The sequence below is a fragment of the Callorhinus ursinus genome, unplaced genomic scaffold, assembly GCF_003265705.2.
Source record: "Callorhinus ursinus isolate GAN/ISIS: 27379988/994484 unplaced genomic scaffold, GSC_fseal_2.0 scaffold30, whole genome shotgun sequence".
In the NCBI taxonomy this organism is placed as follows: Eukaryota; Metazoa; Chordata; class Mammalia; order Carnivora; family Otariidae; genus Callorhinus; species Callorhinus ursinus.
In genome coordinates this window covers 16,701,371-16,728,481 of record NW_027397092.1, presented here as the reverse complement: position 1 = coordinate 16,728,481, position 27,111 = coordinate 16,701,371, and the positions used below count along the sequence as shown (strand labels likewise).

The 27,111-nt window shown below is 36.0% G+C and overlaps 1 protein-coding gene across 5 annotated transcripts in view; it reads left to right on the top strand.

Annotated features, from left to right (window-relative positions):
• KIF3A (kinesin family member 3A) overlaps positions 1-27,111 on the top strand; it is a 62,971-nt gene extending 35,860 nt beyond the window's left edge. For 3 of the 5 annotated variants that reach the window (XM_073878650.1, XM_025860898.2, XM_073878649.1), the window contains exons 6-17: positions 679-818; positions 1,218-1,415; positions 1,726-1,900; positions 6,116-6,214; positions 13,201-13,357; positions 13,755-13,935; positions 14,524-14,634; positions 15,175-15,300; positions 17,412-17,465; positions 17,827-17,895; positions 18,480-18,604; positions 20,569-27,111. In XM_073878650.1, the coding sequence (XP_073734751.1) occupies positions 679-818; positions 1,218-1,415; positions 1,726-1,900; positions 6,116-6,214; positions 13,201-13,357; positions 13,755-13,935; positions 14,524-14,634; positions 15,175-15,300; positions 17,412-17,465; positions 17,827-17,895; positions 18,480-18,604; positions 20,569-20,617 (1,484 nt within the window). In that variant the 3' untranslated portion in view covers positions 20,618-27,111. Of the gene's footprint in view, positions 1-678; positions 819-1,217; positions 1,416-1,725; positions 1,901-6,115; positions 6,215-7,886; positions 7,959-10,050; positions 10,060-13,200; positions 13,358-13,754; positions 13,936-14,523; positions 14,635-15,174; positions 15,301-17,411; positions 17,466-17,826; positions 17,896-18,479; positions 18,605-20,568 lie in introns of all 5 variants that reach the window. The other 2 variants (XM_073878651.1, XM_073878648.1) reach the window with 2 other exon arrangements.

Below are 27,111 nucleotides of genomic sequence, written 5' to 3'. Positions count from 1 at the left end.
AAAAAAAATAAAGGACTGTTTAGTAGTCCATAGTATGACTATTTTTCTTTAGATTTTATTTATTTATTTAGAGAGAGAGCATGCAAGTGGGGGTGGAGGGCTGTGGGAGAGGAAGAGGGAGGGTTCGATCTCACGACCTGAGCCAAAATCAAGAGTCAGACGCTTAACTGACTAAGCCACCCAGGTGCCCCATGACTGTTCTTTAATAGATTGGCCACTGTCCTTTTGGTTGTTTCTGATCTCTTGATATTGCAAACAGTGCTGTACTGAATATCCTGTATCATCTCATGCATATATGCAAGTATTTCTGTGATTTAGATTCTCGGAACGTAATACTTTTTAGAGACAGCTGAAACAGCAATAATTTTTTAAATTATTTAACTTTTTTTTTAAACCTAAGTTAGTTATTTTTTTAGTAATACTTGGGATTGAAATTAAGTATTTTATCCTAAAATTACCTTTGTAGTATGAGAAACATTACAAATTCTTTTGTTATCAACATAAATTGTCAAGAGAAATTTCTAATGTTAAATAAACCTATGCTTTTCTGGTTTAGCCATGCTCTCTGGCTCTTCGCTATGATGAAATTAAGTATTTCAAACCATTCTGGATATTTAATTATTTTTAAAAATACTCCCTCTTGTTATACCTTTTAAGAATTTCCTTCCTTTCTTCAAGGTTCTGTTGGTGCAACTAATATGAATGAACATAGTTCCCGTTCCCATGCCATCTTTACAATTACTATAGAATGCAGTGAAAAAGGCGTTGATGGTAACATGCATGTCAGAATGGGGAAGCTCCATCTTGTAGATCTTGCTGTAAGTAACAGGACGCTACTCAAGGAATAACTTGTGATTTTTTGCATTTTATAAGTGAATAAAAATTCAAGTGAGAATGTGTGATTTACATACAGTTTTTAAGTTGTTTGTGTATGTGTTTTTAACTTATTATTTATTATGGAATATTTCTAACTTCTAATGTCTACAAAAGTACTAAGAACAGTATGCTCTCCCATGTACCCATGATTCAACTTCAATCCATTCATGGCCAGTTCTGTTTCATTTCTATCATCAGCCACTTTTTCCCTTCCTGTATTATTTTGAAGCAAATTCCAGATACCATAGCAGATTTTTTAGTGTCAAATTTTGTTTTAAACTTTCAGAGGAATATTCTGTATTTTTAATTTTAGCTTTATTTCTGTCTCTGTTTATTGCTAGGGTTCAGAAAGACAAGCAAAAACTGGAGCTACTGGACAGCGTCTAAAGGAAGCCACAAAAATCAATCTTTCGCTTTCCACCCTTGGTAATGTAATTTCTGCCTTGGTTGACGGAAAAAGCACTCATGTTCCTTATCGCAACTCTAAACTGACTCGTCTTCTTCAGGATTCCTTAGGAGGAAATTCAAAAACCATGATGGTAAGACTTAATTGTAGAATAGTTATCATCAGGAAAATTTCAGATTCCTGTTTATGCCAGTAATTGCTATGCATAACATTTTTAAAACTATTGATTATTTCACTTGTGATTTGTGGTTATTCTTTTTCAAGTACGCTGTGTGTGCTAATCCATATAATGGTGTTTGGAAATCCATGTGATTGATGCTTTCTTGTTCAAGAAGCTAGAGGAGAACAACTATATTTCAAAAGTTCTTTTTGATGTATTCATAATGGTAGTATTAATTTTAACTGCATCAAGTGTAAAATGTTTTGTATTCCTAATTCAACAGTGTGCAAATATTGGGCCAGCAGATTACAATTATGATGAAACTATCAGTACATTACGGTATGCTAACCGTGCTAAGAATATTAAAAATAAAGCTAGAATTAATGAAGACCCAAAGGATGCTTTGCTTCGCCAGTTTCAGAAAGAAATAGAGGAACTGAAAAAAAAGCTTGAAGAAGGTAACTTTTTCTCAAAATATTAATGTGAATGTTGGCTAAAAATATGTTGCTTAACCACGAAATGTTCTAATAAAAACAACTTATTAAAATTCTTTGAGCATCTAACTTTGATACTGAAAGCAATATTTCTGCAAGGTAACTTGATACACACTTTAGCATTTTCATATTAAGTTTAAGTATAATTATGCAATATTTGTGTATGTAATTTTTTAAAAATTCATTTAATTTAAACCTCCATCTCAATCCTCTCAGTCCCCATTTCCTTTTATAGATTTTATTTGGCCACTTACTAAATAATGAATTTTTTTTGTCTTTGTATAAGAGCAAGTTTTACCATATATGTATTTAGGTGAAAATGACCCAGAGTTCTTTGAGAAAGATTTTAGTCACTAATATTCAAAGTAAAGAAACCTATCAGAGTCATGGGTAAACAGAATTTACTATAAGTAAAAATTCATTGTGTGACTTTGAAAATATGCTTTCATGCTTAAATTTGAACATGAGATTCTGTTTGGAGAATCCTTTTCTAACAAGATGTTAGAAGGTTAGAAAGTCTGAAGACCTTGTTCATGAGGATGAGAAATTCACAGACTGTCTTTAAGTGCTCAGTGACTCTACACTTTCATGCTAAGAACTGATTGGCATAGGGCTCCTTTTCATACCAGGTAAACAAAAGGCTTCAGAATGGTTTTTTTTTTTTATAGTTTGTGGGGAAACTGGATAGAACAAATGTGGGTTGCAGAGATGCCACCATCACAGATGTTTGGAAAGGGTACTGATTCAATAAACTTGAGTAAGATTTTTTGAGGAAAAGCAGTAATTGAGCTGCCTCTTAGATAATGAAATTTGGTATTTTAAATATGACCACTAGGTGGTATTTATAGTCAGTATGTTTTAAAGATTTAAAATTTCTTAGATTTGTTAATGTTCAGTTCACACCTTTATTTTGCTGCCTTTATTTTTTTACATTTTTTCATTGTGGCAAAATAAACCTAACATAAAATTTACTACCTTATCTATTTTTATTCTGTGGCATTAAGTATGTTAACATTGTTCTGTAACCATTACCGTCATCCATCCCTAAAACTTTTTACTCATCCCCAAATGAAGCTCCGTACCCATTAAACATTAACTCTCCATCCCCCTCTCTGCCTCAGCCTCTGGTAACCACTATTCTGTCCCTGAATTTGACTATTCTAGATAACTCATATGAGTAGAATCATATAATACATGTGCTTTTGTGTCTGGCTTATTCAACTTAGCATGATGTCTTCAAGGTTCATCCATATCATAGCATGTGTCAGAATTTCCTTCCTTTTTAAGGCTGAATAATATCCTATTGTTTGTATATACCACATTTTGTTTATCCATTCATCTTTTGGTGGACACATGGGTCGCTTCTGCCTTTTGACTACTGTAAATAATCTGGCTATGAATGTGGGTGTACAGATATGTGTTGAATTCTTGCTTTCAGTTCCTTTGAGTATATACCCAGAAGTGGAATTGATTGATCATGGGGTAATGCTGATTTTATTTTTAAGACATTTCATTTCACTGATGCTTATGACATTTATTTTTATAATCCAGTTAACAGTTGAGTGTTATAATATGGTAAATACAGTTGATCATATAAACAATAAAAATCAGGCAAAAACATTAAAAGAGTAATTTTTGAAAATTTTTATAGACTTCTAGAAAACTTGGAAGTATAGTGAGTTCCTATATACTCATCACTCAGCTTCCCCTTATGTTAACATTTTATATGACTGGAACATCTTCCATTGAACATCTTACAGTTATTGGCATCAGGAGTTTTACATTGATACAGACTTATTAACTCATCTATCGATCTTATTCAGATGTTGAGTTTGCCCTCTAGTGCCCTTTTCCCTAGTCCAGGATGCAGTCTAGCATCACAGTGCATTTAGCTGTCTCCTCTAGTCTCCAGTTCCTCATCTTTCTCTGTCTTTCATGGTCTTGACACTGTAAAAGTTATATATTTGTAGAATGTTCCTCAATTTGGGTCATCTGTAGTTCTCTCATAAGTATTCTGCAAGGTTTCTTCACTCTAAATTCTATAATTTTACATTTTCCGTTGAACTTAAGGTGTGTCTTGTGGTGAGATACTTTGAAACTACTAAAAGGTCCTGTTTCTTATATTTTTTCCCACTAGTTTGAGCATCCATCAGGGGTTCTTGCCAGCAACAATAATTCTGTGGCATTTGCTCCTTGATGACTTTGTCTTCTCGGCATCCTTTTAATGTTTAATGTTTGGAATTCTGTTGTAAGGGGGAGTAGTCCCTCCTCCCCTATTTGTTTATTCAATTATTTATTTATGTCAGTATTGACTCAGGGATATTTATTTTAGTCTGTGCATTATATAATACAATAATATCATTATTTGTTTTATTGCTCAGATTGTTTGAGCTTTTGCCATAGGAGCTCCTGAATTCAGGGTAGTTGCTACATCCTTTCAGCATACTTCCATCAGTTTTTTGATTTTTGGTTTTGAGTGCTTTCTTTATTTCCGGCACCACAGATGTTTCTTTTCTTCTTCTTCTTCTTCTTCTTCTTCTTCTTCTTTTTTAAGATTTTATTTGTCAGAGAAAGTGTACAAGCAGGGGAACCAGCAGGCAGAGGGAGAAGCAGGCTCCCCGCTCAGCAACAAGCCAGATGCGGGACTCGATTCCAGGACGTTGGGATCATAACCTGAGCCGAAGGCAGATGCTCAACTGACTGGGCCACCCAGGCGTCCCTTAGGCTCATTTTATACATTCCTTACCCTGGCATAAAACCATCTCTTTCTCCCTAGCTCCTTTTTAGTGGAGAATGGTATTTATTTATTTATTTGTTTATTTATTTAAAAAAGATTTTATTTATTTATTTGACAGACACACAGCGAGAAGGGAACACAAGCAGGGGGAGTGGGAGAGGGAGAAGCAGACTTTCCGCTGAGCAGGGAGCCCGACATGGGACTCGATCCCAGGACCCTGGGATCATGACCTGAGCCAAAGGCAGATGCTTAATGACTGAGCCACCCAGGTGGCCCTAGGGGAGAATGATATTTAGAAACTAAAACTTGGGCATTAGGTGCATTCATTACAACCAGGGTGTCATTGTTAACTAGGCCTAAAGAAAATATTTTTAATGAATTCTTTCTCCCAATATGCTTATCTCTTCCTATCCATTATTTACTGGTTTAGATATTATCATTTGTGATTATTGTATATTTATTTTTCTCCCCAAATACCTGTTTTTTTACACATCATACACGGACAGTGTTATTTTTAAATAACTATTTTGAAGGTAATATAGTACTGATCTGCATTATTAGTTTAATTATACCCTTTGATTTTTGTTTTTAAGTTATTATACTCTTTGTACAAATAAGCCCTTCTTCTTTTCTTTTGATATAGTCCTGAAAGTGGGATAACTGTGTTAGATGAGTTTTATGGTTTTTAAAAAATACGCAGGTTGAATGAATTTTTAAAAATCTTAAACAGAGGAGTGCCTGGCTGGCCTAGTTGATGGAGCATGTGACTCTTGATCTCAGGGTTGTGGGTTTGAGCCCCATGTTGGGTGTAGAGATTACTTAAGAAAATATTTAAAAACTAAAATCTTATACAGAAAACTGAGGAGAAAATGCTCCCCCAAAGTGATTCCTTTTTTAAAAAATTGAAATAATGACTTTAACTTGAAATTTTTATATATACGTAGAACTTTATTTAAACTAATGATTTGAAATTGTAAGTAGATCAGAATTTATTTTTGAAAGATTTTATTTGAGAGAGCAAGAGAGGGAGCACAAGAAGTGGGGAGCACAAGCAGGAGGGGAACATGAGCAGGTAGGTGCAGCAAGGCTCCCCGCTGAGCAGAGAGCTGGATGTGGGACTCCATCCCAGGACCCTGGGATCACGACCTGAGCCGAAGGCAGGTGCTTAACTGACTGAGCCACCCAGGCGCCCTTTAAGTAGATCAGAATTTAACTTCTCTTTAGGAACTTTAAAATAAAGCCTCTGAGGTTAGCATGTGATATACTGTTTGGGAATATTAAAATACGTTTTGTTTAGGGCCACAAACTTATATCTTTTCCTGAGGTTAGCATGTGATATACTGTTTAGGAATATTAAAATACGTTTTGTTTAGGGCCACAAACTTAATGGCAGGCCATAACCTGGCATAGAATATAAATTGATTTGTAAAATTTTGTTCAAGGGGAAGAGATATCAGGCTCCGATATCAGTGGATCGGAGGAGGAGGATGATGAAGAGGGCGAAGTTGGAGAAGATGGAGAGAAAAGGAAAAAAAGAAGGGGTAAGTTCTTTTTAGTGTTCTAGAAATTAACTGGGGTTGCTATCTCATATGGTTTAACATTCATCTGAGTGCATGCCTTTTGCCATTTTTAGTTATGGTAGCAAGTCACACAAGAGGATATATGCCATATACGTGATTAACTTTGCCTTATATTTTTCTCCTCTGCTGATCTCCTACTTACGGTTGAATCATAATGCCATATGTTCTTTTACAGTTTAGAATTGTAAAAATCTGTGACAGTGGTTATACCATGTAAAGATTTCATTCAGGGTTTTAATTTTATGTGGGGACTTGGATTTGTGTTGGGAACCTAAAATTTTTTTTAGGAAATCAGGATAATGTGGCGTGTTTCTCAAGTGTGGTTAGGCTTTAGAAGTCACTGAATTTTTAAATGATGGATTTGTATGAGGATTCTATTTTTTTAATTTAATACTTTGCATTATAAAATGTACTTTCATTCTTACCCTTTTATGGGGCATTTGTTGCCACGTGTGAAGTAAGTTTGTATTTATTATGATAAAGATATAGATAACAGGCAAAAGAGAGACATATTATAATGGCCCACTTTTCAAATGTTTTTGCTCTTAATGTTTATTTGTTTCAGAACTCTCTTCCATTAATGTGGATCATTAATATGTGGATCATTGTTTGCAAGCTGGTGCATATTTTGCTTGTCTTATTAAAATGATCTTGCTGAAAATAAACCCAGGAGTCCCAAATTTTAAAACCAAAGGTTCTGTAACTTCAAAAGACAGGAAGAGCATGATTTAGAGTAAGAGCATGATTTAGAGTAGAACTATAGTCTACTGGCCCACCACCTGTTTTTATAAAGAAAATTTTATTAAACATCCATGCTCATTTGTTTGTAGATGATGTACAGCTACTTTCTGATGAGGCTGTATGGCCCACAAAGCCTAAAGCACTTATTATCTGTCCCGTAACAGAAAATGCTTGCTGACTCCTTATTTAGATAAATGGTTTTGTGTTCATACCTATTTTTTCATAGACTGTCCATAGCTAAAGCAGATCATAGATTTGTTAAAAATAAAATTTAAAATAGAAAAAAATGCTATTGCTTAATATGTTAAAATATTGATTAGTAGGATACCTTCCTTCTAGGCTTAGAAATTTTAAAATTTTTAGTGAGCCTTTCACAGTTTTGCTGTGAAACCTGAAACATACGTAATTATATCCAATTGCTTGATGTTTTGGTGGAGAGTAAAATTGGAGACAAGCCAAGCTATCTGTGATGAAGGGTAACTCATCATTCCTATAGTTTTAATTGTGCATAACTTTAAATTTTAAAACTCACTTCCTGTAACTTACCAGGTAAATAGTTTAAGTAGACTTAAATGTCACCAAATGCCTTGTTTTTTATTCCTGTCATTCCAAGCCTCTGAGTAACTGCGTTGTAAGTGGGCAGTGGGGTTGGCCCACCGTAGACGCTTAAAGGAACCCAGTTTCTAACTGCCCCATCTGGCTTTGTAACTAGAGAATATTGGGTGGTCTACCAAGGCTGGTATTAAGGGAAAGTGCATTTTGGTTCTTTAATGCAAAGCGTGATTGTTCTTTAAAATTCTCTCTGTGGAACTGAATTTTCCTGTGTGTATGTGTTCATTTTCTTGTCTCCTCTTCCTTTGGCTCCCGTCGGGCTCACTTCCTTGTCTTCCAGGCAGTAGCAGTGGCAGTAGCTCAGACTCTACATGCTCTGTCATAGAGAAGCCTCTGGATAAGTCCTTGCCCAGTGAGTGCTAGCTCTTACATTCTCTCACGGAGCTTTGGCTTTCCCATCACCCATGGGCTTCATTTCAGAAATGCTGCGCTGCTCCCCGTCATTACTTAAAGAGTACATGTTGGACTTCTCAGCAGAACAAAGCATGTGATGATTTCCCCCTTCCTCATTGCTTTCAGTTAACTGTAACTATTAAAACGTGTGCTTAATGCTTATGTTTGAGACAATGGAAGAGAGATTCGTGCTTTTGCAATTGAGATAATGTAAAGAGAGCTAGTAAGCTGTCTGAAAGAATAATTCTTATGGTTCCCTTTTATGTTTCAGGATAAACTTCCAATCCTAGTCAGTAATAAGGGACGTGCAGTAATGAAGCCTGAATTTCTAAAAGTACCGATTACATTTGGCAACACACCAATGCCCATTATAACATGTCTTAAGTTATAAAGATTTTATGCTTTGGTGTCCTACTCTTAGGGGTAGCTTAAGATTGAAAGCTCCCAAAGTTTGAAGCAAGTAAAGATACATTGGTTAGTATTTTATTTCAAATGGCCACTTTCCTCTGTTTCTCAACTACCTGCTTGATTTTAAGAAACTTTCTAAGCTTTGATTAGAGAATTCAGATCCACAAGAAGTTAATGCAGGATCTGTCTAGACGTATTTCAGTCATAAAGGCTTTTTCTTAAACCTTAAATCAGTTGAAAAGTATTACTAATTTTATTTATATTTTTAGAAGAAAAGGGAATTGATTTTTTTTTTCTACTAGATTGCAGCTTACTGCCTTTTAAAGCATTATCTGTGTACTTACTTTTCCAAAAGTAGTAACAAACACGTTTGGTTATTCTTAACGCATTTAGCTTTCTAGAGGAAGAATTCCAAGAATATTAGGAATCGTTTTCTCTCTTGACAATTCTTACATTTTACCAAAACAGTTTTATAGGACAATTTATGAAATACAAGAAATTGCTTTAGAAACCATATAGAGGTATTATTTTGTATTATAAACGGTCAGATATGAGAAAATACCTGAGTGGCATTATAATTTAAGTTTCAGTTTTAAAATTTACCTTAATCTTTAAAGAGTAGTTATATGAAAGTATGTTATGAAATGAGTTGTACTTGGTTCAATTCATGGAGTTTTGGTTACTGTTTGTGTACCTAGCACATAACATTAAGTTCTTCTGTTGTGATGTGGGCGTATTGGTGAAGTGGAAAAATGGTTTTCCCAGCATGTGGTTGCTGTGTGTAACTTATATGTATCTTCCCTTTGAAAAATACGAATGGCTTTTTTTTTTAAGGTGTTCTTTGCTTGAATCATCAGTTGATCATTTACCTCAATGGAATTATAATTACCCTTAACAATCTACTAATGGATTGAATGCAAGTTCGTTAGTATACAGGTGTACTTCACTTTATGCAATTAATTTTTTTTCTGAAAAAATTGCTTATAAATCACATTGGAAAATCAAATCTGTTGGGAGAACTTGCTGTCCTTAATATTTCTTCATTAAATCCTTTTGTTAATCAAATTATCACTGCAGATTACTGTAATCCAATTTATCTCTTTAGTTGATTGAGGTTTTTGTGTTGGATTTTCTTAAAGGGGAGGCACACCTGTATGGGATCTTTATATTAGAACATTGAATTGGGAAATTTTAGAAATTGACAGTGCAAATTTTGCTACTTTTAACTTACTGATTTTTCAAATTGGCATAATTTTCTGTTTTGTCCTTTTACATTACTTCCCAGATCTTAGCAGGTTCCCAATTCCATGTGTACCATTAGTATAACCACTTGGTGCTGAACTGTTATATTTGCAGAAGGCTGGGAGTCATTGTGAGCTCTTGAGATTGATTTAATTGTAATCTTAGTCTAAATTAATGTTATTTGCTTTAATTACATCTCTGATTGTGTTGAATATGTTTTTCTTTTTACATAAAGCTGCTCTTTTTCAGTTTTGATGATTTATTTCTATATTTATACTATAAATAAATGCTGTTAAACATTTTTCTTTGTTTTACAAAGGAAATAATGGTTTTCTTTTTTTTCTCTTCATCTCTGTGCATATGCTTCCTGTCTACGATTTGCTTACTACTCTTACTGAAAGATCAAGCAGGTTGGTGTGATTGATTTGCACTCCACATGGTACAATTATTTAAACTATAAAGAACTTTGTTATTTAACTACATTACATTTTTTAAATTTAATAGTTTTTTTTCAAGGTAAGTATCTGTCTTTTGTATTTAAAAAAATCTTTGAACATTAGCTTTTTTTTTTTTAAACTTTTTCTCCTAAATTAAAAAAAAAATTCATTTCAGTTTTTGTTCAGGAAGCTAGGAACATTCTTGTTTCCAAATGATGTTTTTAGAAGAACAATTCAGAAGTATTAGATTGACAGTGACAACCATACTGGATTCTCTAGACCTAATTGACAAAATAGACAAATATAACACCAGAACCAGATGACATGATCTTTTTTCCTAAATTTTTAAAGATCCGTTAAACCAAATTTTGGTAATACAAATTTAAATGATTTTCACTTTCAAGCTTTTTTTTTTTTTTTTTTAAGCAAGAAGTCAAATGCCTGGTTACTTATGTTCATAGGTGCTCATGTAATGAAAATAAAATTAATTCAGTTAAGTCTTCCCAAAATTCTTCCCTTTCACTTTATCTTGCCGAAGTTCATTTTGGCAGTTTTGGTTGGGATACATGGCAAAGAGCAACTAAAAGTATTACTACTCCTGTTTGGCTTAATTAAATACTGTATGACATCACCATTTTTTTTTAAGATTTGTTTACCTGAAATTTTGTGCTGAATTGTGTCATGCAGTATCAGAAGAAGGATTTTTGGTTGGTTTGGTTAAGATTTTTAGAAAATCAATCTAAAAGTGACTTTTAGTGATGTCATGATTTTAAATGCCTGCTTAGGAAAGTTGGAATATAGTCACACTTAGCCTAACATATTATTTGGAGAGAAATACAGTGATTTATCTGAATAATATTGACTAGAAATTATGTTACTTAAATATTAAACTTTTGAAACTGAACCTAGCTATAAATGCATGGTCATCTCTATGAGAATGTTGTAAGAGCACAGGAAGATTTTTGCTGCTAAAGCAGAAGTTGGAAAATACTACCTGAATGGTTTTTAATAACTAATGCAATTCAGGCCTAGTAGTAATTCATCAACAGGTTGTGCTTTTGTATTTCTACATGTAATATCTTTTTATTTTACTGCCTCTTAATGGGGTTGGAAACTAGGTTTTTAACTGTTAACCAAACAATTAGAACCCTACATGCCTAAAAATTAATGTGCATATGTTTATCAGATCATTTCCACTATACTGTTAGTATCCATGTCTTCAGAGGTTTTTTTATCTTAACATACTTGCTATTTTTTCTTTAAATATTTGTAATTCTGAGGTAGAAAGTAAGTTATAATTTTTTAATGCATGCACTTTATTTATTTTTAAAGATTTTATTTTTACATAGTCTCTATACCCAGCGTGGGGTTCAAACTCACAACCCCAAGATCAAGAGTCAGATGCTCTACCAGCTACACCAGCCAGGCATCCTCTGCATGCACTTAACTTTATACTTGAATCTACACTTTCCCCCCTCAAATTTCTAAGAAATAGTACTACTGATTAGAAATCCTTTCTAGGAGTTCACTGTGAACAAGAATTAGATTACTTTTTAAAATTATTTTTTTTAACAGCATAAATCAGAACATTTAATATAGGTGACTGTGCCAAAGAAGCCAGCATATTCAGGTCTACATCCTGACTTTTGGAATGCAATGAATCACACCACACCAAAGCATGAATTTGGATCAGTGCTCTTATTTACTCTTTTATTTAACTGACTTGTTTTGTGGCTTAAGTTCGCTTTGGACTTTTATTTCTATAGAAATGAAGGGTAATGTATTTTAAACCCTTGGGTTTTTTTTTTTAATATAATTATATCCTAAAGATTTAAAGTCTATGAATAATTCTTCATCTCATAGTTCCTGAAAGTATATATTCAGATATATATCTGCATCATCATTTTTCAGTTCTCTTTCCTTGTTAGCAGGAGGGGCTCGCTTTTGGGTGGAGGCATTAACAATTTATAAACTCCTCTGGTTTACATTCTTCTGTGGTCCTTTGGGAAGGAAGTTAAGAATGACAGAAAGCTTTCAGGAGAGCTTCACACCAATTCTACGAAAAGTTTGATTGTTTTTCTAAAGGAAAGTGTGTTTCAAAGAAATTGTATTACCAGAAATGAATTCTATTTGATTCAGTTTCATAACCAGTTTAATAACCTTGTTTTTTATTTTCTGTTTTTGATTTCTCATTTTAATTTCATGATTTTTAAATTCATTCAGTAAGCTTTTATTGAACAACTGTTGTGTGTATATGAAACACTCAACTAGGCACTATAGTCAGAATAATCAATTGGAAGCTGTATTTCCAGCTTTATTATTTGGTAGTATTTCTACTTATATTTGATGCTTGGCATATTTAAAATGGCTTAGGTTTGGGATCCTGAGTTTGACATAGTAATGAGCTATTTTAGTTGCTCATTTAAGATATGATGATAGATCATGGTAGCTCAGCAACTTTATGTAAAATGCCTGGTTAATTATAATATAACCATTATATAATTAGTATAAAACTTCGTCCTTTAAGGTATACTATGAGATGAAATACTTCCAAATAATTTTATTAGACATAAATTTTAGAAAAACTCTGAAGATACATATTAGAAACTTGCTATTTTGCCTGACACTTGTATCTGTGCAATTTATGTCTATATGTGACTTCTGTTTATTCATTTATTTTAGTAAGTTTTGGGGAGGCATTTTAGGAGGCCACTTGATTTTGTACCCAGTTATCAGAAAAAAGTAACTAAATAATTATACTGCTTTTTTGAACAGATATCTTATTTGGGGACCCATAGATCCTTTGGTTTTTTTTTAATTTATTTGGCTTTCCTTTATTAACCTTTCTCTTTTTTTTCCCTACTTACCTGTTTTGCTTCTCTTTCACATACTTTTGTTCTTAGTTATCATCGCACAATTACACAACATTTTGTTTAGCAATTAGTTAAAAAGTTATTCTAGGAACATAATAAATAGAAATAAAATATTTATTTGATTTCCTTAAAATGTTATATTTTGTATTATTGAGGAATGTGTCTTTATGATTGAAGATAATTTACACAAATCTGAAAAATTGGCTCCAAAGTGATTGTTGGAATTAAATGACTCATATAGGTAAAAAGAAAGTATCCCCAGATAAGATGGTTGAAATGCAAGCAAAAATTGATGAGGAGAGAAAAGCACTTGAAACAAAGCTTGATATGGAAGAAGAAGAAAGAAACAAGGCTAGAGCTGAATTAGAGAAACGGGAGAAAGATCTTCTTAAGGCCCAGTGAGTATTACTTAATTGAGATGGATTCGTGATTTAAATTTCTGGTATTTTTCATAGGATATATAAGAAAGAAAATTGAATAGTAGTTAAAAGCTTGATTTTTGTCTCTCAAATAGCTTTTTTGGATAGAGGGTTTTGTTGTATGTGTTCTGTATCCAAAAATTACATCTGTTTTTATTATTTCATCTCTATGTAGGAGGAAAAATTATCAGTGAACTTGGATGTTATAGATTAAATCATAAGTTAATTTATACTACCCTGTGATATAATTTGATAGAGGTGTTACATAATTTTATCCCAATTTTAAAATTTTGCCTCCAGATACCTGTAAAGTTTTGGGAAATGATATTGATAGAACAGTAGATAATTGACAGATATTCTCATTTTTAATCAACAGACAAGAACATCAGTCTTTGCTAGAGAAATTATCTGCACTGGAGAAGAAGGTAATTGTGGGTGGTGTTGATTTGTTGGCAAAAGCTGAGGAACAAGAGAAACTTCTTGAAGAATCTAATATGGAACTGGAAGAACGGAGGAAAAGAGCAGAGCAACTTCGCAGAGAACTTGAGGAAAAAGAGGTAGTGTGACTTTCTGGTTTTGGTTGACACTTTGCCTTAAGTATTTAAGTCCTCTAGTGAAAAGCTTTGTATCTATCATCTTTAATTAATTAAGTGTAGTGGACACACAGTGTTACACTAGTTTCAGATGTACAACATAGAGTGGTTAAACTTCTCTATATGTTATTCTGTGCTCACCACAAGCGTAGCTGCCATCTGTCACCATATAATCCTATTACTGTATGATTATGTTCCCTATGCTGTACCTTTCATCCCCATGACTTATTCCATAACCAAAGGCCTGTACCTCCCACTCCGCTTCACCCATTTTCCTGTCTCCCCCAGGCCCAACCATCAGTTTGTTTTCTGTAGTGATGGGTCTGTTTCTGCTTTTTGTTTGGCTCCTTGTTCATTTGCTTTGTTTTTTAGATTGCACATATAAGTGAAATCATATGGTGTTTATCTTATATCTATAATCTTAATTAAATTTTAAAGCAGATCTGTGAATTGCTTTGAAAGATAATAGTTGCTAAACATTTTTATCATTTGTTAAAAAATTAAAATTTTGGTTTAATGAAGAAAATTAAAGTTTATCAATTTTTGTTGTAGCAAGAACGCTTGGATATTGAAGAAAAATATACCAGCTTGCAAGAGGAAGCACAGGGAAAAACCAAGAAATTAAAGAAAGTTTGGACTATGCTGATGGCTGCCAAATCAGAGGTTGGTCTCCTAGAAATTACCTACAAAGGTAGCTCTGAATTTAAAAAAAAAAATTCTTTGAGTAAGTATGATTAAGAATCCTAAAGAGATCTTAATGTATGCTTACAATAAAGAAATAACATTTTCTCCTTTGTGTGCAATTTCAAATTTTAGCTATTAAGCTGTATTGTATATTTCCAACCTTAATAACATGGAAATAGTCATTCTGTCCATTGTTTGTTGAAGGAACTGAGTAAGCTCTTACAGGATTTCTTAGGCCAGTGCCTTTATCAGTTGAAATTATTTTATATTTAAAATCTTGTTTGCCCTTAATATTTTTTTTTAAAGATTTTTGTTTATTTATTTGACAGAGAGATAGCAAGAGAGAGAACACAAGCACGGGGGTGGGAGAGGGAGAAGCAGGCTTCCTGCTGAGCAGGGAGCCCGATGCGGGGCTCGATCCCAGGACCCTGGGATCATGACCTGAGGCGAAGGCAGACGCTTAACGACTGAGCCACCCAGGCGCCCCTGCCCTTAATATTTTTATTGATTTTTTGGTAGATGGCTGATCTCCAACAGGAGCACCAGAGGGAAATTGAAGGCCTACTGGAGAATATTCGACAGCTTAGCCGGGAGCTCCGGCTTCAGATGCTTATCATTGATAACTTCATACCTCAAGATTATCAGGTAAGAGGGAAGTTCTCTGTTCTAGATATTATATCACTGGCTAGGGTGAAGAAATAAGGAATGTAAATTATAATTTAATTGATGGTAAATATCTCCAGTTCAGTTGTTGACAGTAAAATTTTCTTGAACTAATGCCATCACATTTCACTTTAGCTGTTAACTTTTCTTAATACATAATTCTAAGAGTATGTAAGTAAGAATTTCTCAGCCCGGCACATTCTGCGTGGAGCACTGGATATTATGCACAAACAATGAACCATGGAACACTATATTAAAAACTAATGATGTAATGTATGGTGATTAACATAACAATAAAAAATTAAAAAAAATTTCTCAGTCCTTTGGAGGGACCCAGATTTATATAATTGCGTTTAGAATCAAGGTATAGGTCCTAGTTATACATTCAATATAATTAATCCTATAAATAGAATAAACAGAACTCCTTTGCTAATTTTTTTTTTTTAACTTTACCACTTTCTTTTTTTTTTTCAAAATTTTTTTATTTTTATTTTAATCACCATATATTACATCCTTAGTTTTTTTTTTTAATTTTTTTTTTAATTTTTTTTTTTTTTGATGCAGTGTTCCATGATTCATTGTTAGTGCATAACACCCAGTGCTCCATGCAGAACGTGCCCTCCTCAATACCCATCACCAGGCTGACCCATCCCCCCACCCCCCTACCCTCTAGAACCCTCAGTTTGTTTTTCAGAGTCCATCATCTCTCATGGTTCGTCTCCCCCTCTGACATACTCCCCTTTTCTTCCTCTCCTGTTATCTTCTTCTTTTCCTTTTTTCTTAACATATGTTGCGTTATTTGTTTCAGAAGTACAGATCTGTGATTCAACAGTCTTGCACAATTCACAGCGCTCACCATAGCACATACCCTCCCCAATGTCTATCACCCAGCCACCCCATCCCTCCCACCCCCAACCACTCCAGTAACACTCAGTTTGTTTCCTGAGATGAAGAATTCCTCATATCAGTGAGGTCATGTGATACATGTCTTTCTCTGATTGACTTATTTCACTCAGCATAACACCCTCCAGTTCCATCCTTTGCTAATTTTTCTCCCTGCTTATGGATACCAATTGTGTATGTGTGTGTGTGTCTATCTGTGTTTGGTGTAGTGTGGTGTATATGATAAAATAAACATAACATGAAATTTACCTTTTTAAACTATTTTTAAGAATACAGTTCAGGGGTGCCTGGGTGGCTCAGTTAAGCATCTGACTCTTGATTTAACTCAGGCATGATCTCAGAGTCGTGAGTTTGAGCCCTGTGTCCAGCTCTGTGCTCGGAGGGGAGTCTGCTTAATATTCTTTTTCTCCCTCTGCCCTTCCCTCCTCACTCTTTCTCTCTCTCCCTCTCTCTCTCCAAAATAAATAAATTTTGAAAAAAAAAATACAGTTCAGTGACATTAAGTACATTCACATCATGTTGCAATCATCCCTGCTATCCATCTCCAGGTGGATGCTGATTCTTAATTCTAGTATAACTTTAAAATCTCAGCATTTCTTTTTCTTTACTCAAAATTTCTATTTTTCTAATACATTTTAGTAAACCTTAACATACTGATTTTTCAAAAAAATTTGAGTATATAAAGATTTTTTTCTGAAAATAAGCCTTAGTATTTTTTCCTTTGGACCTCAGGAGCACAGAATTAATTGGTTCATGGTACATTCTTCTTATTGGTCTTTGGATGACCTGCCTTTATTTAGTTGGTTAGTTTTGTTTGTTTGTTTTGGTTATTTTGTAGTGAACTTGTCATCAATAACAAAAGCTAATACCACAACAGTAACCTACTTCTAACCAAATGGTTTCCCTCTTCCCTCCCTTTGCCTCTTCCAACTCAAGGTAACCATCATCCTGAATCCCATGTTTTTTATGTTCTTTCCTTGCTTTTTATGTAAGAATATAGTTTACTTGCATTTACATGTATTTTTTCAAAGTCTGTATTTTTAAATATATAAAAAAGTTATAATGCAGTATATAATGTTTTGAGGCATCTTTTTTTTACTTAATATATTAAAATTTTAGTTTTGTGAATATTTTCCAGTATTTCAAATGTTATTAAATATTAAAAGTAGACCATCTTTGATTCTTAAAAGGAAATGATTGAAAACTATGTCCATTGGAATGAAGACATAGGAGAATGGCAGCTAGTGAGTATTATCTTCATCCTTCCATGAAATACTTATGGAGTGTTTCCTATAGACTGGATCTGTGCTGGCTGTGAGGGGAGAAAGATGGTCCAGAGAATGAATCAGATGACAATCCACTAGGGTGGATAAGATGTTTTCCTAATTAACTATATCATAACACACAAACTTTTCAGGGGAAATGATGTAGTTTGGGGCTTCATAGGACTGTATGACGTGTAAATCCCTTTCTTTTCCAGCATTCAAATTTCGAGCATGTTTTATGAGTGTAACATCAGTGCATCTCATAGTAATTTGCCTTATTTATAGTACTAATTGCTAATTAAGACATTTTTCCTCCCTCCCTTTTTTTTCCTTTTTTGAGAAATGTGTTGCCTACACAGGAAATAACATGAGGAAGCAGACTCCAGCTCCTGATAAAAAAGAGAAAGATGTAAGAGTGCTTTTTTTTTTTTTTTTTGGTAACTACAGTTCCTTTATTAGGAATTGGGTCACTAAATTCTGTTATCAATATGATATAAAACAATCAGCTCTGCTGAAAAATAGGCAGATCTCTTGGGAAGAGAAGCCCCAGGAGGGGTGATAGAGGACCTTTCTGCTCTCCTCAGTCATGAGGGCAGGCTTATGCTTTGTACGACAGGAGGGGCAGGGCGCTTTCTTCAGAGCACCCTTTGCCCCCTCTCCAGGCTGTGGGGGGATAGTTAGAGACCAGAATGGGACTGTACTTCTGTGAACTAGACCTAGACTTGGGTCAGCAAGAGCAGCAGTTGTAGGGAAAACAGCAGCAGTCCTCCTTTCCCGTAAAGGAATTTATAGTTTGTCGGGGCTTCTTATTTACCACCCCTTGGTGAATACATCTGAGACAAATGGCATTAGAAGAAGATATCCTTAGACATTTCTTTGGTCTTGTGTTCTGCAGGTTTTTTCTAGGAGTTTATTCAGTTTTTTACATCTTCCCCCCACATCTGGTTTAAATCCTTCCTATAAGAGTGTCTTGTGTTTGTTCCCTTTACTTAGCCCTTTGAAGTGGACATTTCCCACGTGTATCTTGCCTACACTGAGGAGAGCCTCCGGCAGTCCTTGATGAAATTAGAGAGGCCACGGACTTCGAAGGGGAAAGCAAGGCCTAAGACAGGGCGAAGGTAAGGACTGCCTTTCAGTACTAGGAAATAAAGGCAACAGGATATTCTGATTGGACACATTTAGAGGAAATTTAGTTGTAATAAGTATTTTAGCTGTATTAAAAAGATGCATTTTAGATGTATTTAAATAAATGTCAGAGTCCTTATGTAGTTATGATTTGAGTAAGTGAAAACTAAAGAATTAAGTCTTCCAACTTCTTTAGCCCTCCTCAGTAACAGAGTTTATTTTTAATTTACTTTGTTCTATCCAAATGTATTAGAAGTCATCTGTTATCTTAATCCCTTAATTCTTAATAGTAATTCTTCTAGTGAGATGCTGATTCATTTGCCTGGTCGACTCCCAATGTCTTGTATTTGCTGCCTTGCTTTTCTATCGTAAACACTGCCCCAAGAACCTTGACCTTCTCAGTCACCAGTTAAAGGAAACTTGTCTGACCATCTTTCCCTCTCTTTTGAGTACTGGTTTTGACTGTTGAGTAGTCTATATGTATCATAACAAGCCCAGGGAAATCGGGGATAGAGCTTATTTCTTCTCTCCCTTCCCTACATCAAGTACTATTCTGCTTATTTAAACCGATTGTAGTACTTGGGGCTCCTGAAATGATAGGAAATATTCAGCTTATTTTTCCCCCTACTTTGAGTATAGAGACTTCTGAGTTACATGTAAGATAAAGTTGTATGGTTTTAATATTTTTGTGTTACATAATATCATAGATATAGCCTAACATTTATAAATTTGGTTTAGTTGAACTCAGGAGGAATCAATAGCATTTTAAAAGTGTACGAGTTTTTACCTTTTTTAGCATTTAGATGCCAGTTGTTAAAAACTTTTCGTATGTCACCAGAAGCCATGTGCAAAATATTTAGTGAATGAAGAAACCAAAGAAACACAAATCCCATTAGATCTTTTGTTTTTCCATTTTTTAATAGAGAGATTTTCCTCTTAACTCTGCAGTTGGTAAGAAAAATTACAGTGCAAGGGGTGATGATAAGCGGTAAGGCAGTTGGCCTCAGCGTAGGAGAAAAATAAGACAGTGGCTGGGACTGGGGCAAAGTGGAGAGTGGTCTGTCTGGAGTAAGTGGCTACTACCCCTGTTCCTAGTTAGTTTGGGGAATAAAGGGCCCACTGTTGCTGGATCTTCTCGTTTCAAAGGAAGAGCCAGAAATCCAGATTATTTACATGACATCTCACAGTTTTTGTCACTTTTTTTTTTAAACCATAAGGACCTAAAACAAACAATTTCATAAGGTATGTGGTTATAGTTTTCAGAATACTCACTTAAAAATATTTATTTTGTGGTTTAACATAAAAAAAGTTCATTTGAGCCTACATTAGATGAGCCACACTTACCATTCTCTGTGTACCAAAATTAGCCTTCTGTATTATGAAAATAATAGATGGCCATAAACATAGGTAAATATACATAATATAAGGTTTATTGATACTGCATTACTTTACCTGATAATGTTCAATGGGATATCCTCATTAGAAATGCATAGGTCAATGTGCCAAGCAAAATTCCAGTGAACACAGTACGTTCATGTAGCATTTCCATTGGTCCATTGTCTGTAAGGTGTTGCTTCAGATGATTTGTGTCTCCTTTTTTCACTGAATGAACCTGTACCTTCAGCATGCCCCAGAACAGATAATCAAGGGGTTCAGGCCTGACAAGCACGCAACCCACCTGGCCTAGCCTGTCTAGTCCAGCTTTAGAAGTTTTCATCCACTCAACCCCTCACGTTCTGGTTGGGGGCGTGGAGTGCCGTGCTCTTGCTCCTACTTGAGGCAACTTCCCCTGGCCTAAAAAGGTAGGCTTTAGTTGATCTCTTAACATAGACCTGTCAAACGTTGGCCTGTTTCTAGACCTTATGGCCACCCTGTATTACCTGCTACCTAATGTAAAGTGTTTGCATTCAGTTTTCTAGGAAAGCATTCATGTTTTCTTTTTCTTTCCTCCAAACAGAAAGCGTTCTGCAAAGCCTGAAACTGTAATTGACTCTTTACTTCAGTAAATGTTACAGACTTAAAGTCACAATAAAAATTAGTGATATTCTCATGCCTGGACAAAATCTTTACTTAAAACACTGAAGACTATTCTGTAATTTCAAATAACGGAAGCTGTAAGTCATGGAGTAAGACTGGAACTAATGAATTGCCTAGTAAGTCTTAGTCAATATAAATATTAATGTCATTAAAATTGTACAACTGGTAATTCTTCAAATTGTCATATTATGCTCCAGTTGATACTGTGCAGGGAAGTTGGAGGAGCAGCTCTTACTATAGAGAGTTGCAGTTTAAATGTATACGTAAATCTGCTAGTGATTTATTCAACTGCTGTAATGATTAGGTAACTAGATAGTCAAAATAGAAGAAAAACGTAAGTCCTGTTTTTGCACACAGAAAGTAGCAGATCTCATTGTCCTGTGTTGTGCTGTCATATATGAATGTGTGGGCTGCATATCTAAGACATTATTCGATCCTAACACCCGCGTGGCCTGTTTAAAAATGTTCTAATTTTTACACTAACATTCATTGTGTTTTAAGTATAAGATAACTCATCTTACTGATCTTGAGAAAATTTTATAATTCAACAGTCTTTAGAAGTATACATGTTTAAAATACAAAAGTTGGAAATACGTTTCTTCTTCGACCTTTTTTGCCACTTCAAGTCAAATGCACTTTTTTTGTTCTGGTTTTGTGTTCTCTTGAAGCATTGAATTTGTATGTAGTTAGAAAGGAGTCACAGTTGCAGAAAATTAAGAAACTAATATTGGTCACTGATCTTTGCCCATATGTGTATATTTTCTAAAATTCACTTCGAAGTGTGACTAATGGATGCTTGGCTTTCCTATGTCTGAGTTCTAAATTGTGATGGAAATTGCTCTGTATCTCCCAACTGAGAAAGGTCTCCATTTTCCACAAAATGCAACCAAAGCAGAAAATATGTGTCTTTCAATTCTTTGGCTTTAAAACACTTTGTTTTGCTTTTATTCATATTTTATAAGAAGAAAATATTTTTCCCTAAATTTCTTTTATTGACAACTCCCAGTTAGACCATATTCCTCTAAAAATAAGAAATTTTATTTTATAGTAAATAAGTTGGAATAGAATTGTTCTTATGTTGGCTGCTTAAAAATTTGAAATTTTTCATAAGTCAAGCTACTCCTAAACCACTTAATATTTTTTATGATTTTAAAATTATGTAATCAGGCCTGAAGTCCATTGGTTGCAAGTTTGAGACTTCATAAATAAGTATTTACTAAGTGAACAGTATTTTAATAAGTTTGGTTAAATATTGGTTTGTAGTTACAAAGCTGTGTATAAAGTGGGGGTGAGCGAAGGTGGCGTACTTGTGAGGTGGTGGTAAAAATGTGTCCCTAAATTTAAAGTACATTCCAAAGGTGGTGTACTAAACGTCCTGTGTGTAGTGTATATTTTCTAGTTAACAAGAATTGCATTTAACTGGCAGCATTTTCTTTGCAATGTGTAAGACAGAAGTTTATGACTTCTGTGGGGCATTGTTTAGGTACTGTGAAGACTAGAGGTAAATTTGTGTCTTGTAAAAGCTTTGTGTGCACAGAGTATCTTCGCAACTGTAGATGCACATTTAACTGTTAGTAATTGCTCTAGAGAAATCTTCATTTTACCAGTAGAAAAAAAACAGATGCAGACTTCTTTTTAAAAGTCCTTATTTCTAGCCTTTAACCATCCAGTTAATAGGAAAGGAATAACTTTATTTTTTATTTATTTTATTTTATTTTTGAGTAGAGTTGACACTGTGTTCCATTAGTTTCAGGTGGACAACATAGTGATTCACCTGCTCTGTTACGCTGTGCTCACCACAAGTGTAGCTCCCATCTGTCACCAGACAGCACTCTTAAAATCGTTGACTGTATTCCCTTTGCCGTGGGAAAGGAATAACTTTGGCATTAAGCTTATTTAAAACATAGGACTTTTAAGCCAGTATGTTAGATTTATTTTTCTATTCCACTTCTGCTGCAGTAACAAAAAGAAATCTGTAAAAAGTCAAAACATTGTGGAATTTACAAAACAGGCCACTTTAGTAGTTATTATTTTTTTTAAAGCATTTACATTAGAACTGATTATACCAGATGTACATTAGATATTCATTTTATGAAATACCAAAATAAGATATTCAAGCCAGGCTTGAATATCCATATGAAAACATGGGATACTGACTTTAGAGTTATTCATTTAGCTTTAATCATAGCAATTCTGTGGTTTCTTCACGTGTACTGTGTCTTTGTCCATAAAATGAAATATTTTGTAACTTCAGTATTAATTTCGTGAAAGGATATAGATGAAGAAACCTGTTCATTATTTGAAATAAATAGGCAAATTTAAAATGAGTGTCACAGGGGCGCCTGAGTGGCTCAGTCCTTAAGCGTCTGCCTTTGGCTCAGGTCATGATCCCAGGGTGCTGGGATCGAGCCCCACATCGGGCTCCCTGCTCCGCGGGGAGCCTGCTTCTCCCTCTCCCACTCCCCCTGCTTGTGTTCCCTCCCTCGCTGTGTCTCTTTATGTCACATTAAAAAAAAAAAATCTTAAAATGAGTGTCACATATAAATAGGTTGTCGAGTATTTTCTCTTTAATTTAAAAAAGTAATGTTTATTTATTAAAAGATACCTTGGTAGAATGTATGTTCTTTAATAAACCCTGTTTTAAAATCTCAATTATATATACTAATAATTAAGATATTAAAATATAGTAGTACCCCCCCATTTTTGTTTAGATTCTTGTAAAATATAAGCTTAACCAAGGTATAGGGGGGTGGCTTGCATCTTTGTGTTTTTCTGGCAAGTAGAGTCCATTTGACAAGGTATGTCCTCTTTTTTTCTGGGGGAAGGGGACCTTTTTTGCAGCAAGAAATTTAAGGTTACTTTGGGGGAGGGGGTCAGTGCTACTTCGTCTGTAACATGTTTTTTTTAAAGTTATGATTATGGATTTTGGGTTGTTTTCAGTCTTTCAAAAATATCTTTCCCCTTAACTCTTGTATTAAGGGAAGTCCCTCTTTCCTACAGGGCTCCGAATTAAGGAATGGGTAGAGTTTACATTTAAGCACGCCAGTGTCTGCCCAATTTCTTAATGTATTCATTTGTTTTCCTTTTTAGTGATTCTTTGTTCTTAAAATGCTAGAAGAAAACATAGATCTTCCTAGTGCCTTTGAACTTACACTGTAGTTTGATTAATTTAAATCATTAATAACTTCAGTAGGATTACTACAATACTGTATACTGGCCAAAATTGCAAATCTTATAATGAGTTTGTTGCATCAGTTTCAAAAGCCACACCTTCATTGTATTTTATGTATAAATTGTATTTGTTCAAGTTGTATATATTGATATTGTATGTATACATGCAGCATGGTTAGGTTAGAAATAAAAATCTTTACCTAATACCTATAGTGGTGGTCTGCTTCTTTCCTGAACTGTCTTGTGTTTACGTCCATCCTGATATTAATAAGTATGGTCTTTGTGCTTGGCATCTCAATTTTGTATGGTTGAGAGAAACCAGTGTCATTTTACACCCAAAACATTTCATGTTGTGAGTCTAGAAACAGAAATCGTCATGAAACATAAACCTGGGAGAAAGGTTTTAAAATGTGCTTCTTCTGGGCACCTGGGTGGGTCAGTTGGTTAAGCGTCTGCCTTCAGCTCAGGTCGTGATCCTGGGGTCCTGCATCAGTGGGGAATCTGCTTCTCCCTCTCCCTTTGCCCTCCACTCATGCTTGCTCTCTCTCTCTCTCGCTCTGTCTCTCTCTAGTGCTCTTTCTCGCAAACAAATAAAATCTTTAAAAAATAAAAAGGTAAAATGTGCTTCTAATTGATAACATTTTTGGGGGGGGCGCCTGGGTAGCTCATTCAGTTAAGTGTCCCACTCTTGATTTCGGCTCAGGTCATGATCTCAAGGTCGTGAGCTTGAGCCCTGTTGGGCTCTGTGCTGGGCATGGAGCCTGCTTAAAATTCTCTTTCCTTCTTCTGCCCCGCCCCCCACCCTGCACTCAAACAAACTTATTTTTACCAAAAATATTTTTATCCAAATTTTGTTATCCTTTTTCACTTGGTATTTGAGAACAGAATCTTAAAGAGGTACGTATGTAAAATGTATCTAAAAGGTAAAAGGAGACATTTCTTAGTGCTACGATACCATGATCTCTTTTAAAAGTTTTTAATGAGCTTAATCTGCAAGACAAAACATTGCTTGAATTCTTGTTAATCATGTATTCTTGTAACAGTTTATTAGCAGGCTTTGCACTGGGTGGCCTTACGAAAGTCAGGGCAGGCAATGAGAAGTTTTGATTCGTCAGCAAGTCTCAGAGGACTTAAATGTGCTTTTCGCAAAGGAGACTCCTTTGGCCCTTTCTGGGCTCGCTCTCTTCCTTTTCCCAACTGCTAACTTAGGTCACACTCCTACAGTATGTGGAACACGAAAACAAGATGAAAGACCTGCCATGGCCTAAGCAAGAGAATAAATAGTGCTGCCTTCACATCCTCTGCCCATCTTCCCCAGTTGAGTTTTGGAGCTGCGACACTTTCACCAAAGCCATACCACTAAGATGCACCTGCTACCGCCCGCCTGTGTTGTCAGGATGCTGCTGAGGACATTGTCTGTCCTAAAGAAGACCCTGCAGAAATCTCTTTTAAAAAGCCAAGTACAAAAACAAAACAAAGCAAAAAACAGCTGAGGACCAGCCTAGGGGACCACAGTTAGCCAGGGCTTGCCAGAGCAGTCCTGAAGCCACAGCCTAAACTTAAAGTATTTGTTACAATAGTAGCTGAATGTCTCATTCTTAGGCTGTTTCATTTGCAAAACAAATCAGGTCTTCAGTCCTCCTTCGGAAGTTGAACAAATGTGTGGGAAAATTATGAAGAGGCTACTTCAAAAAGAACCTGTTTCCTCTCAGCATTTATCTTGGGCTTCCTGTGACCCAATCTTCAAGTTACTTTTATCAACGTTATCAGAACATCACTTTTGTCTTACCCAAACACGTTTATGGCTCTGACTAAAGAATATGACAGATCACACGTTCTTCCACACCTGCTCCCCTCCCCCACCCCTTTTCAGAGGGCTGGGGAAATTTTAGTTTTTAATCAAAGGCTTTACTTCTCCAGTGGTACAAAGGAATTTAACTGGGACTTTACAACTGCATAAAATATTTCTCAGAGTTGATGCTAATCTTAGTGAGAGGATATTGCCTAACCCAACCTAAAAGTACCAGAGTCATTACAGAAATATTATGTTGGCCTTGATTTCTACTCCATCACGAACTGTGCCACTCCGTCACTGGTGTCTTCTCTATTTACTGTGTGCCCATGTGGTACTGGGTGGAAGGTCTTTGCGATGCTCCAGCCTCCCCCAGGAGGGAGAGGTGACCCTGGAAATGAGAATGGCAGCTCAGCATGTTGAGGGCTGTCATTCAGGAGTGGGAATGGTGAGCGGCCAGTCCTGGTGTTCTTCCCGAGCAGCCAAGATGGTATCTAGCACATACCTACCTGACCACAAGGTCAGAAGAGGCTTCTTCCCAGGGAAAGTGCTTTTGAAGATGTCACAACATCTTCGGGTAAAGCATCCCGGGCAGCAGGAGTAACACGAATCTGGCTGCCGGGGGCACGGGTAGGATGCTGGACATAGGGCAGAAGGCCATCTGCACCGATGAGCCTGAAAAGGAAAGTGATAGGCCAGTAGGGAGTGGGAAGCCACAGAGGGATTTTAAGTGGGTCCCTCACATCATTTGTGTTTTAGAGAAAGAACTGGTAGAAAGGTTGTGAAGGGCTAGCTAGCCGGGGGCTGGGACAACAGGTGGCGAGAACACCTGGGCCCTGGAGGCTCGCTTGGGCCTGAGCCACAGGAGCCCAGCGCCCTGTCTTCTCAGCTGGCTCCCCCCTTCTCTTTACTCACATTGCCTAGCAGGTGCCCAGGTGTGCGGCCAGCCCAGCAAACATCAGACCGTGACTGTGTTTGGTTTGACACTGGCTAATAGGAGATAGGAGATGCGGAGCAGATGGCTGAGCGCCTGCAGTGCAGCTAAGGGAAGTTGACGGGCAGGCTGGAGCTGATGCGCTGCACTGTGGAGAGCTGAGGAGAAAACATCTGAGCGCTCGGGGCCAGCCCAGTTCGGGAAACGCTGGGCGTGACAGCGGACTGGATTTTAGTTCTCCACCTGGGACTGGAACTCCAGCTGGAGCTGAGGAATTGAACCAGGGAATCAGCTCCAGGAGCAGAGCATGTGTGCGCCTTGCTGTCCGTGGAAGCCGGTAGGAGCAGAGGGGCTCCGCCTGCCCGCTGTTAGGCCGGGATGCACTGCGCTACGGGAGAAAGGTGCGTACTGCCCTCTGCGCTGCAGTGCCCCACTCTCAGGTGACTTGGGCACCCCGACAGGCCCACCAAGATGACATGTGGGGGAGGGTCACTGGCGTGGACCAGCCAGTAGCAACAGGAGCCCCTTCCTCCCCCCCATGCTTCAATAAAAGACATTCAACCATG